General features: G+C 36.7%; 1 protein-coding gene across 1 annotated transcript; it reads right to left on the bottom strand.

Moving 5' to 3' along the window:
* Positions 1 to 3,633: 3,633 nt before the first annotated feature.
* Positions 3,634 to 14,490, bottom strand: LOC139697757 (WD repeat-containing protein 55 homolog). The gene is made up of 6 exons (XM_071596593.1): positions 14,046 to 14,490; positions 13,530 to 13,712; positions 13,371 to 13,444; positions 8,894 to 9,054; positions 5,229 to 5,443; positions 3,634 to 4,156 (listed from the first exon to the last, which is right to left on the bottom strand). Exons 1-6 carry the CDS (start codon positions 14,372 to 14,374, stop codon positions 3,886 to 3,888), a joined length of 1,233 nt encoding a protein of 410 aa, XP_071452694.1. The 5' UTR covers positions 14,375 to 14,490; the 3' UTR covers positions 3,634 to 3,885.
* Between the last annotated feature and the right edge of the window lie 48 nt (positions 14,491 to 14,538).

Raw genomic sequence — 14,538 nt, 5'->3', positions numbered from 1 at the left:
GATCTGAGGTCCATCTATTGTTACCAGGTAACCAAAAACATTCTCTTCGTCTTGCTCCAAAAGTTTCAACATCTCCCATGACAGGTCGCACCAAGTTTGCTTCTGAAAAGAGTCAGCAGTCGTGGAACCCTGCATGGTGATACCTTTGACATGTGCAGTTATTCATGAATAATTTTCCGCACTGTGCCATGGCTAAGATTAGTCTCATTATTGATCATTTGGATGATTACTCTTTGGGGGGATCAGGATGGTGCGGTGGTTAACATAGTCTTTCCACCTAGAGGGCCTAGGTTCAAATCCTGGAGACAACATATTTTTCAGTGGTATCCCGATCGAGGTGCTTTGTGGAGAGCACTTTGAGTGAGTATGATGTCTGTTGGATGGGACGTTAAACTGTGGACCCCTTGGTGCCTTTCGACAAGAGTAGGCTAATGCAAACACCAGGTTTCTCTCTGCCCTTCATCCTTTCCTGTTCATCCCTAATGGCCCAATGACCTCAGCTGTCAGTTGCCTCCCATAAAAAAACTACTCTCCGGTGTAATGTTCTCCACTTCCTTAACTGTGGCAGAATCCATCCATGAGTGATGGTCTTTCACTTCTTGGATTGTTTGTGAGGGACATGTGGCAGGTTTGAAAATTCCTTTACCGCCTCACAACTGTGTCATATGATTGGCTGTCATTGCCATAAAAAGTTGTCATTTCATTGTGAATCTGCTGGGAACTGTAACCTTCCAAATAAAGGAAATTAATCACACTGTGAGCCTCTTTATCTTCATAATGCAAGCTACTTCAGTCCGCAGTTTTCTCTGACAAAAAAATCAACATTAATAACTTTAATCTACAACATTATTTACATAAGGATCAGTCAATATACAGCATAAATTTTATCCAGATATCAGTTATTTCTTAGATCTAATTAAACCTTAATGATGTCCCCTCATGTTTACCTGATTTAAAGACTAGTGCTTTTTTACTTATGTGTGGTAAAAACTCGCCAGAATCTCTCCATTTATTTGAATCCTTAGAAGACCAATCCCAGATAGAGGTAGGAAAACATTTGAGGAAGGGTTTCTATGGGCTAATTTTTGGCATTCATGAGGAAGGAAATTGGCTGTAATATTGCATCAGATCAGTGTTAGTCCCTATTCCAGAAAAGAGAAAGGCAGGCATATGTGGACTATGAGTCTTGCTTCACATGCAGCAAAAGTGGTACTTAGTATCATCAACAAATGATTGGATGGAGGGCAAGGCTCATGAATGGATAGCAAGAGCAATGGATTATTTAGAGAACGATCAGTTTGGCTTCAGCAAGGAAGAGGGTGATGCCGTGGCAGTAATGAGGTCACTGATAGAAGGAACAATAGAATGCATGCAGGATGTATTTGTTTGTTTCTTAGATTTCAGAGGTGTTTGATAAGTTAAATTGGCGGAATGAATGGATGCATTACAGTAAATAGGAATAGATTGGAGGATAGGTGAAATATCCACATCTGTACATGTCTCAGACTGCTGGGTTGGTGGAATGGCTAGTTTTGCAAAGAGGGGTAAGATGGGTGTCCTATATCATTCTTGCTTCTCAAGGTATAGTGATACCTGAGAATATGTTCCTAATCCATTCCTGATCTTTGAACTTATACCAAACAATGTACTCCAAGCTAAATTATTTCCATAAGAAATAAAGAGAAAATGATTCATCCATTCCCATGAAAGAAATCATATTGTTGGCATAGAATACAGTGATGAAGTGTCATTTGAACTCTGCTTAATACTAAAATGTGTTAAAACAAAATCAATTAGATGAAATAAGTGAAAATTTGAACAAAGATTAATTTTCTCATCCCCTTCTTGAATGTGGTCTGGTTTGATGTTTACTGCAAATCCTTTCCAAGGACTGATTCTGAAATGTGACATTGCTTATTAAAGACGATGCTGGTATGGCTTGTTTGAGCTTTGCTAGGTTGGTGCTTCTCCGCCAAGTTTTCATCATTATTCATTTGTCAAAGATTTCCTTGATTTGATAAGGTAGGGGGTTCTTCAAGTTCTTGCAGGTCCCCGGTGACCAGTGCTTTTAAGTGCTCCTCCATTAACTCCTACACAACAACTTTGCTCATGTCCAGACCCATGGGCCTGCCCAGAGAGATGTTATCCTCCACAGCTTCTCTAAGTCCCTTCCGATCACTCCTGGCCACAAAATCCTTCAAGCAGAGTTCACTGTTCTGTGGAAAACTCTGCCTTTGTTAATGATAGAGGTAATGGATGGTAGTAAGAGATCTTTCCAAAGCTCCCTCAGGGTTAATTCTGTGTCAAAGGTTATTTCGAAGCATCTCTAGAAAAGTGACTTGAAAATACTGATGACCTATAAGTCCATGGGCTGAATGGAATCATGTTAGGGGGAAGGAACTCAACTGATGAAGTCAAACTCTGGCAAACCTAGATGGTGAGTTGTCTATTAAGAGGAAGCCCATTAAATGCAGGGTTTTCTTCAAAACTCTTCGCATTTTGCATGATAAGGAAGCTTTTGGTAATGGTTATTTTCATAACTGCTTGGTATAGCATAAGAATTTTTTTCAGTCTCTCAGCTGAGTAGGTCCATTGCTCTCGTAACGAACACATGGAGAGTCTTGAAGACATTAGACACCCTCATCTAGGGAGATAGAAACCTGTTATCGATATGATAACTGTGTGTGGGACCTTGTTCTATCTTCAAATGAGCCAATCTTTCCCTTGAAGGAATGTTATTTACTGCTGAAATTGAAAGTACTGCATCTTAGGTTATCAGCCAAGATGGAATCATGGATCATTCTTGAAACATTTGATCCTACTGAGAGGTAATGAGTCAGATTTTCCAAGTAAGGGGGGTGTTGGAAAAATGAAATAACCATGGCTGTAAACTTGACCGGCACTGAGTTTGTCTTGGGGTAAATGAAAACAAGTTGTAGTTACTTGGGGGTTATTATTTATTCTCCAAAACAAACTGTGTCATTCAAGTTTACCACATTGATTATTTGATTTTTCCATTGTTTTGCAGCCATAGGTATGCTCGTTTTACGTTTACTAGTGGGATCTGGTTTACTGTGAATATTCTGAATGCTGCATGGTCGCTCCCCCTTTAAACACAATGAAAGTACTTCTCCTGAATTGGAGCAGTATAATAATTTTACTGAAACAAGTTTTTCATTTAATTGCTTCCAAGCAGTGCTTACAAAAGAAGAGCATGTTTACTAAAACTCATGAAAATTTCAGCAAATTATTCTAAATAATATTGTTTTTACTTTAATTATGCATGGCACTAGAAGAGATAAAGGCCACTGGGAGTGTTAGCTCAGCAGAGACTTCAGTTTGCAATCCGCACTTGCATTACCTCAGAACCATAGAGTTAGCCTGTCCTTAGTTGGATTTTTGCCATGGCACTGCCTAATCCTCATGTGTAATATACATGATTTGTGCATTTTATTCTAAGACAAGCCTCAGACACTGGGATAAGTGTGTGAGGTCCCAATGGGAGTACTTTGAAGGGGACTAAGATTTCATTCTAGGTAGGCTATTTTTCTCAAAATATGAATGGCTGGATACATTTTGGACAGATCTCACCCGCACTGACTAATGGAAAGGCATAGAGTAAACAAAAATCAGTTAAACGTCAGATAACAAAAATTTATTTGTACATAACAATGAAGTGTGTAGACAATGTATGAATAAAATGGTTAGTTAGTACAATTATTACTCTTTACTAACTGTTCAGGAAATAACACATTTCCTCTCTCCTTTAGGTCTAATTCTTTAGTAATTATTTCACAAGAATACTAACAACCAACATGTTCCCTAAGTATTAATTAAATTCGTCATGAGATTTAATGAAATGGAATCACAGCGACCAAGTGGTCTTTATGGGTCAGACACTAGATCTGAGAAAAAATCTGAAACATTTTTCTGATTGGAAGATGGCAAGTTAAACTTGGAAACCTTCGCTTTATTAACTTTCCCTTTGTAATTTATCTTCATGTCTTCGAAGTATTTGATATTCCAGAACTTGATGAGCTGGTCATGGGAACAGGAAGCAACAAACTGCCCATCACTAGAAATATCCATGTTCTCCACTGCAAATTCATGTTGTCCAACGATTCCGAGCTGCTGATGAGGAAAGAAGTGTGTAGCCCTGTAAGGGAAGCAGAAATGGAATTCTTCAAGGACTTATTTGATCTATCAGGCAATACTATACAGGTTAATATATCATCATGCATTTCCTGTTCCTATAAAGAATAAGTTGTAGCAGAATGCATTAGTTCACACTATTTTAATGAAAAAAAATGAAATTTTTTTTTACAATAGTGGAGCCTCATAATACAAGCATAATCTGTTCAAATATCTTTCTCATGAAGTGAAACAACTTTTTGCATATAAATTAATGTAAAATACGATAATGCGTTCCATGCGAAAAAAATTAACCTTGTACAAGGTTTATTCAAAGAAAATTATGTATGCATTGTTTAGGATCGTGGATTCTGTTCACCTTTTCTTCCATCATAGAATGACGCTACCAGGAATGCGAACTCAATTTGTAAAAGCAAAAAACAATTGAAATAAATTGTTGATTACTCATGATATACACCTAGTTCTTTTTTACTAGAAAGCTGTCTTGACACATTTGTTTTTGCCAAAGCTTCAAAACTTGATAAAAAAGGAATTCAGAATGATCGTTAGATAAATTTATGGCACACATCACCACTGCCTCATATGCATGGTATGATGCAAAACTTTCCCGTGACCTCCACATCTCATTTAGCTCGCTGTTGCAACAGCAATTTTATTCAAAATCCCAATGCAAATTACCACACTCATTGAAAATGAGGGATAAATTATGCAATTTTAAATTTAAACTCGGGAAACTACTAATAAAGTGCTATTACTTATTGAATGAACTTTTAATTGTAAGCAGTTATAATGAATTGCTTTTATTACACACTTAAGTGTAAACGCTCCTTTTTAAGCATGGTCATAGCGTCAAATAGTACCAGTATTTTGTACTTTTCTTTGTATTTGACAACTCCTATACCTACATGATATGTATGGTCAGAGGACAATAAAATATTATTAATAATAATAATGGTGATGTATGCACTTTTGGTAAAATGCCATTCAAGTTTTCTGACAAGATCATTTGATTAATCCATGGAAAGCAATTTCACTAAACAAATGGCATTAAAGTAACCCAATTCACATCAACTTACCTTATTTTACCATCTTCGTATCCACTGAGAATGATGCTATCAGTGATAGGAATCATAGAGTTGATGGAATGTTTTGGTCCAAGTACCTCATCATTGTGGTACCCAAACTCCCCCCAGTTGAATACATAGGCCTTTCCCTTTGAGGATCCAACAACCAGCTTCTTTTCCCACTTGACAAGAGCCATGCAGTTCAATTCTGCTTCATAAAGCTCAGACTGCAAGAGAAAAAAATTTTAAGAGGCAAAAAAAAATTGTTACTAATTAAATCTAAATTAAAAAAATTGTTTTCCAGAATAAAAAACACTTAGATGGGAAAAAATTATTTCCGAGCCATAAAACATAAGATTAGTTATGATACATGATTATTACATCAATAAGAGGATAATGATTTTAACTGATAATGATAGGGTAATGAAATATATGTTGAAAATGACAAGGTTTCAGTAGAAAATGCACTTTCTTAATGTGTTTGCCAAATATACTAGGAAAATTCCCTGACATTTATACTACTGGCTAAAATAGTAAGATTCAATTATACCAAAAGTATAGTTTGAACAAGTCTGGTTCATGGGATTTTGACGGGAGTCCACAGGAGTGTATCATCCAGGCTGAGTGATTTCTGATTGAATCCATGTTTTTCAAGCAAGGTCAGAATTGAGTCATCAGATTTTCAAAATGGAATACCTTATAACACTACTTTAAATTTATGTACATCTTTATTAACAATGATATTCATTTTGGATGAAACAAAAACATCATAACTGGTAGATTATACATGCTTCAGATCATTCTCTTGCGGGATGAGGCAGTCAAAAAAGCCTGAGTTTTAAGATACCCAAGGAAGCTTACTTCACTCAAATGTTGCCTACCTTCCAAAATTATCCCCCTCAGATATATTCATTTGTCTAAATATTTATTGACTTTCTCATCAATTGCATTTAAAAAATAATTTTTCATACAAGCTCTTCTGTTCCTAAAGCTTATAATATATCCTTTCCTGGCAATACTCTTTGACAAAATTCAACCCTTGGTCTATCATTTTGAAGGGAGAATACACCAAAGTGCTTTCAAAAAAGAATAAATAATTTAAGATTAATAATGCCCATCGATAACTCCTAACTCACTTGTAGATATAAGGTTCATATATCGCCTGTCTCGAGAATCTCTTTGGCCACATTCATTTATGACTTTCTCGGTGTGCCCTTTCAATCTCATAACATTTATCCTTCTCTTATATATCTATCAGGTAATTCAATTCTCATCCATTCCCTCAACAAGATCAAAGTACACCTCTTTTATAATTGTCCATTAACTGTGCCTCCAATCCGAATTCTTTCACAGACTTAAAATTCACATTCTTTCAGTGAATTTTTGCCACTAAAGTAATGGTTGGTCAATTTTTTTAAACTACACATTTGGCTTCTTATCACTTACATGCTAACCTCGGCAACTGATATCTGTGCTTCTTGCTTTCACACTAACTATAAATTTCACCAAATTACCAACATCCAATTTAATCCATGAAATGGCAACTATGGCCCAAGTTTTAATGAAGGGCTCCTGCATGGGATAAATGAACTGGTGTAGACATTGCAACTACATTCTAATGTGCACTCTCTCTGTTATTATTATCATTTCAAGCATAGGTACCATGGATAGAAATGTCATTGTAGCACATATGTAGAGGAATTCAAGGTGAATCTAGGTGCAGGTGCCCAGCAGGTGTTTAATGTGCACAGCTGTGGCGATGTAGCTATGTGGACATTTTCATCACTACCTACATTCAAGTACATCTCACCAGTTTTAACATAGACCAGTACACCAGATTCCAACATTAAAACACTACTGCAAAACAGAACATGTAACTTTCTTCTGGACATCACACTTCAATAATTATCAGGCAAAGATCTCGGGAGTACGCTTGCCAAACCGCAGTTATCAACCCAAATGTCGGTTTGATAGATGAGGGTAGCATATACCAAGTAATAAGCCCAACGGCATGTGAAATTCAAACATCCGGGTAGGAGGGCCAGTTCCTTTTCATGTGCCGCCTATGATTGCCCAGGAAAATCTAGCACCCAAAAAATCACACATTGGGTGAAGCTGTAGGTATCCAGAGGCATCATCCAAAATCGAACCTGGCCCTTCTGATCAGTAGCCTAGTGCTCTACCACTAGACTACCACATCCCCCAGTATCAGAGGTGAATTCAGTTGAATCATCCTAAATTTGAATTCCCTTGGGAAAGCATTTAAATTTGCTACACAATATTCCTGGATTGCTCTATCTATTCTCAACACAATATTATTTTTCACTGATAATGGCAACATGATAGGTAGTGTTGGTTGGATTCATATTTGGTGAATCCTTGTCTTTTCAAGCAAAAGGCAAGGGAGAAATAACATGTAACCCTGTGACTAAGCACAGAGTGCAGATGCCCCAGAACACTATCTAGTTAACCTAATGTTGTGGTCAGTATTTAGACAGAGGTTAGGTTTGATTATAGGGAAATTCCTGATTCCAAGAATACATACGTTCTCCACATACTAATGTAAAGATATTTTTAAATATGATCACATTGGGTTGGGATGATCACATGGTGAAGTGCATGATTCTCTGACTTGATAAATCATTGCAAGATGTAAGGACTTTTTTTGGAATAAAATAGAAGCAAAAAGATGCACAGCAAATAAGAGGAATGCTAGGCAGAAAATTAGTCAAGGCATAAAAAAAATATTGGTCAATATGAATGAACAAAGGCTGGTGACCTAACACTCCCTGCCACATCTCCTCGTGGCAGCTTGTGGGGTATTATGTTGATGAAAGGCTGAAACTACCGATGTCTGGGTGGAAGATTGATAACAACAAGAAAAAACACAGTTATCACATACCAGAAATAGATTTGATAGGTGAGGATAGGGTTGACCTAATTCAATGTAACACATCAGTGAACTTCCCAAACAAAGTTGGGGGATTTAGTTCATTTCCCTGGGCTGCCTATGGTTACCCAAAAAATCACCTCCAAATCAAGTTTATTACAGTGATAGTATGTATTAACTACATATCCTCTCAAACCATTTTGGCTCATTTTACTTTCTTGATTCCACTCACTGTTTGGCTACGTAAATGACTCCATCTCAACCAATTAATTCATGCTTTAACCAGCTGGGGGAGCTAGCAATCCATTTGAAACAAGAGAACATCATTGATTGGTTATAAGCTTCATGAACAAAATTACTTAACATTTAACAAGGACATGCACACATGGAAATGGTTAATAGCAGAAGACTGGAGTTATTACCCAGAGTTTTCACTATGAAATAATCCTTGAGTTATGATTAAATACGTTTTGTTAAACAATTTCCTCCTCAAAACAAAATAAAGAGATAATTACGTATCTGCATCCATGCTATTAAACAGACTATGAAGTCAAGCTCCTGGTTTCAGTCACACTTCAATATTTTCTAGATGAGGCAGACACTATTATATTTGTCAGAATTTAACCGTTTTCAGAGTAACAAAGAGAAGAAAACATTTTAACTTCATTTAATTTATGTTTATGTGCCCAGTCAATGCACTCAATTCTGTAGAAAAGGACTCCATGAATATGAAGTATTAACTGTCCTGGAAAACTGGTAAATAAATACTCAATTTTCCTACAATTACCTGTACGTGTAGCTTCTTTGACCCTATGTTTATAGTAGTGATTGTGCCTTCTCCACTTGAGCACACCAGGTACCTTTTAGCTTCATTTGTAATAATGCAGCTAACATAGTCCTCCATTTCTTTCAAGGAAAAAATAGGGCTTTCCTTTCTTAGATCCCATACTGTAATTCAACAAAAGGCAATGTAAGGAAGCAAAAGCAACAGACAGCAACAGCATATGGAACGCATTGAATTAACGTTAACAAAATATTTTTTTTACTACTTATAAATATGCATTAAGTAGACATTGGGTACAGCTTCTAAAATTGTAGCAATGGCCTTACAGCTAGCAGGCAATGCAGAAATGAAATAAAAAGCAAGAACAAATCCAGTCATCACGAGGATTGGATAGTCAAAACATTCACGCTTTGACGGGAGATCATTGCAGCAGTAAAAATGGGAGAATCAAGCAATACCTATGGCCATGCACACAATTGGGAATAGGAGGGTTATTTGAGAGACTATATAAAGGGGGAAGTGAAAAAAGGAAGAAGATTTGTAGTCATATCTGCACATTCTTAATGGTAAGTTCCGAGGAGCACTTTGTTTAATATCTAGATCAGCTTTCCCTGAAAAACTCACCACAGCTAGGATTTAGATCCAGCAAGGGGAAAATTTAGCTTTGGGAACCACCTCAAGGAAGCAATTCACAAAAGAAACTGAAACATGGGTTTTTATCATGAAAAGTCATCACAAAACTTAAGTCTCAATGTAAATTATCAGCCACCATTCCCAGGGCTATCAATGATAGGTGATGCCCACCCCAAACAATGGCATATAAGATGCACCCTCATTTCAGTAAGGCACACAAGAGAAGAAAAAAGTTTTAACACCCCATGTGAAAGTGCTGATAATTTAATAGGGTAATTTTTTAAAAACAACTAGTCCAAGAAGAGCATGTAATGTTAGATCAGTTGTAATAAAATACAATCAAAATTTTTCAAGTCAAAATAGAAAGTACTGACTATCTGGGGTGAAAAGAAAATTCTGAATTAAACGTTAACTCAAGGAGTTCAAAGCTTCACATAAAGACGTGAGTGATTGTTTTAACCATAACTATGGAAAAAAGGCACATTTTATACACCATCAAATACTGTAAGTAATGTCATGACTTGTGATATTCCCATTTTGCTGGAAGGAAGTACAATTTCTTCCTCGGTGCACCTTTTCCCTTAGAGATGGCATTGTCCAATGGCATCACCTGGATGGTAAACCAAAACACTAGGGTCAGTTAATGGCCATAGGTAGTCAAGATGATGGGAGGAGAAGGGCTCATGGTAATGGGTTGTACTGCACCCATTAGGGCCCAGGGCTGCAAACTTCAGGGCCCACTTTAGCTGAGTGACTATTATTAAGCGAGGGTTAACAGAAAAATATGCTATGGACATTGCCTACACAAACAACTGCACACTTGAGGCAACTTTGGAGCTAGGGTATCTATGGATATTCTTTAGGCCAATATTTCTTCGCCACAGCAGCAGGCAACTTCAGTAGCTTCAAGAAATTACAGCAATCTTCTAATCCTGTTATTTTTTTCATACATATATCCTCGTTATTTTATACATTAAAGGGGCAGAAAAAATTGGATAAAGTAAGTAGGTTGGGAAAAAAATGAAAGTTCTCACAGGTTTATAATTGGCAAGTGACAATAGGATACAGTTTTATCCATACTTAAATACCAGAGAAACTGACCTGGAAGGTCTGTAAATCAATATCTTTGCTATATTTACGGAGAAGTTCTCACTGTGGTAACTCTCATATTTGACAAGTTTTTTCTCAGCGACGAATTCCATTCCCTTTCCTTACTTTGTATGTACACTACACATGCACAAGTGTAAGAGGAGAAATATTTACTCGTTACTCAAAGTCCCATGTGTATATTTTAAGTATAAATTTATGAAAATGGAAAATTCTTACAATTAACTCTTAGCTGTAAAAAAATTACCTTTTAAACTATATTATGATCCATTTTAATGCAAACAAGTAAAAGGTTAACTTTTTAAGCTTTATGATGACCTCCTTTTGACCTCTTTATGTATTACAACAATATATGCAACAAAACGACAATAACTTGGAGAAAAAGGTGTCAAATGACATTTTTGCAACAGCAACTCTGTCAGATTGCTTATCCCCCAAGGAGCAAACATTTCCCTGATATAAAGTGAAATATTTTGGGATAACAATGGTGGTTACTGTTCTGATACCACATTTCTTTTTCAAATAAAAAATGACAGAGGCATGTTTTTCTCCTAAATTTAATGATGTAATTAAAAAGGTTTAAGTGCTACTTAGATGGGAGAGCTGCTTATGGATTAATGGCCAAATGATGATGAAACATTTCATGAAACCTACATTATGCAATTACATTCTGAGCAGAAAAACCAAAGGTCACAAATTTGGCGTACGAAGCAAGTGCACTGTCATTAAACCCCAAAAAGGATCACATTTGAGTTAAGTGCATTCTATGCAACATTTCTGAAAATAGGCCAAGGAAGTATTTCAACCACAAGCTGAATGCCAACAAATTAATTTGCACTCCCTATATGAGTCGTACATGAATGGACTGCCACCTTTTTTTTGCCACATGAATTTTCACAACCAGGCCATGAGAAATATATAAGCACTTAGCAACACTCTCAATGTTGATTCATACTTGTGAGACTTTGACTAAAGATGCACTACATTCAAACATACACTGTGGTTAGTATTAACATGGAATTTGTCTAATATGCAGCCTACTTTAGTCTGTGTCCCTCATGATCCATTTCAGCTAGATGTGAAAGATATTCCGATGGGATTTATAGTCTTATGGGACACTCAAAGAATGGAGCAGATAACTCAACAAGAACACTGCATTAACACAAAGCCCACTGCAGGATGTGACTCATATCATGTTGCACTGCCCTTGATCATAGCTGGCCTTGAATAAAATAATCTAGAATGCTCAAAGATGCCAAAGTAGTGACAACTGTATCATCATATGAGAATGCTCCCAAGTGAAATTGAAATAAAGATGTATGGATGACAATAAATATTATGGCAGTTTGTCTGCCAGAGTCAACCATCTTGAAAAAGACCCCCCAGGGATGAATCAGCTTAAAATGTATGCTGCATCAGCACCTTAGAACAAATTTCATGCAATATAATAGCATGCATCCTGGTTGACTAGCAGAAACCAAATCTCATTCCACTGGCGAGTAGGCTCATTTTCGAATGAAGATCTTAAATTCACAAAATGGGGAAAGGGTTTGCATGGACAAATCCATTCCTGGAAAAGAGATCCTTCATGGCCAGCCTGAAAGTGTGTCATTTGGTCTTGGGTCATATAGGAAAACTGATCATCAGGAGGAAGTAGGTCAGGAAAAAGAACCCCAAATGTGATAAGTAAATACACACATCACCCAGCACGATTTTTTCATTTTCCTTCACACAATCTGTGCCATAAGTATTGAATTTGTCCATACCATCGCTCTACAATAAGAAAACATTGATAGAGCCGCAAAAAGGTATGCAGTGGCCATGCATCATTCTTATCACAGACCATGGAATCGTGATGAAAATTCGATATTCATCTCCCAGACACCATCACCATGATCCGAGTGAATACAAAAACAAATCCTAATATTTCTGTCAACAGGAGATAGCTTTTGCATTCTATTTTGCCATGGGATAAGAAATTAATTGAAATTAACCTAATTTAATGCACTCAAAAGAATTGACATGCATGATCTTAAGCATATGATCTCATTTGCACACTCCCAGGTGATTACAATATTCTGGAAAAAACAATATTCTGAAAGTCAAACTACCGTTAACACACTTAATAACACTATACAGCCCACTAGAATATATATAAGATACACTTCCTCAACAAGTGACATGTAAGAATTCTTGGATAATACAAAAACATAAGTACTGTGGTCAATGATTTAAAAATCTTTTACTTCAAATGGCTTTAGCAGAGTGTATATCAGGGAAAGGAATTAATGAAAACACATTTTCTTTGATGCGTCACCAATCAAGGGCATACTAACTCTAAGCCAACCATGCATTGATTAAATTTCACAAATTTGAAATACGAAATTTTCAACACAATATTTTAATGCTATTTCAGTGTTGTAAAGACTTTCACAGCACTGAGTTGCAGAAGGTTCTGGATTTATGGAGTGTTTTACAGCATAGATTCACTACTGCAAGAAGATGTCACCCTAACATTAAATACACGCAGACCACTTTCAGCAACTAACTGGCACTGACCTAAAGCTATATTCTGCAATAGTTATGAATCGCGATAGCTAAGCCACTCAACAGAGATCAGAAAACCAGAACCTTTAGCAATGCATTAAAAGTTTCCAGATTGAAGAGATTCACTGTGAGATTTTAAACCAAAAGCATAGGAACGGGCAATTCAATCATTCTCTTAATATTCTTAGCTCACATTTAACAGTCCCGTCATCATCTCCAGTTGCTAAGAGATTTTCATCCACGACTTTGGCGCAATAAATCGGCTCACTATAAGTAAACAGCATAATCAAATTCAGGCAACATTTTTGCAAAAAATACTGTGATTTATAAATTTCACACTCAAACCACTTACTTATGTGCTTTTTTCAAGATCCTCTTCGGTTTCCCGAGGTCGACATCAGTGATGCAAATGGATTTATCCTTAGACACCGAAATTAGCGTTTTCCCATCTTCATTAAACTCAACGGCCCTTGCCGCCTTCTTATGTACTTCCAAGCTATTTACTATTTCGTTTGCTTCCATTGAATACTTATACCTAGGTGTTCAAAAATATCAATAGAAAATTAGATTTTAACAATAGAAGGTATTCAAATTTTAAGAATGGTTATTGTAAAAGTAAGAGAAAAGTATGATCCTAGAAATCAATAATACATGGGCGATAACGTCTTTGATTAGACTTAATAAATCTAAGAGTGCGGCTTTTCGACCAGTATGCTCTATTTTCCAGAAATATCAATTAAAACGATAAAACGAATTAATGTCGGGAATAGGTAGATTAACAAATGTAAGAACCAATTAAAAACATAACGTTGTCCTTGTCTTAATTTTACATTTTCAGTGCCATCGCACATCTCAACAATATAATTACACAATAACATCTCCGGTGATGAGAGCAGCAGCAATTATTTTATTTTGAGGATGAAAGCTTATATCTACGACGAAGGAATCGGCCTGGATATCCGGTGGGTGGTCTCGGACCCTTTCTTGCTCACTCCTGATCGCTTGCAAGACTTTATCTTCTTCTTCCTCTTCTTCTCTCGAATTCCCTTCGACATCCTGAGTTGCGTTAGGGCTTTCCGAGGAGCTACATAGGCTGTATACTCCATTACTCGAATCACTGTCTTCATCTGAGTCAAATTTACTCGAGTCACTTTCACTTCCTGACTCTGATTCAATTTCCCTATTCGCAATTCCCATCCTTTAATAAATGCACAAAATATGACGCAGAAACAGGGCCCCAATTGGTCTTCGATATTGCCTTTCCTACTGCCGAGGGAAAAGTCAATATTTCACACACTGCGAATTGCGATGTTCCGCACGCTACCGCATTGTAAAATTAAATGGCGGATATCATTGCGTCT

Source organism: Hetaerina americana, unplaced genomic scaffold, assembly GCF_022747635.1.
Source record: "Hetaerina americana unplaced genomic scaffold, ioHetAmer1.1.p SCAF_8, whole genome shotgun sequence".
Taxonomy (NCBI): domain Eukaryota; kingdom Metazoa; phylum Arthropoda; class Insecta; order Odonata; family Calopterygidae; genus Hetaerina; species Hetaerina americana.
Note: the sequence above shows the minus strand (reverse complement) of the source record. Positions and strands in the feature narration are given on the sequence as shown.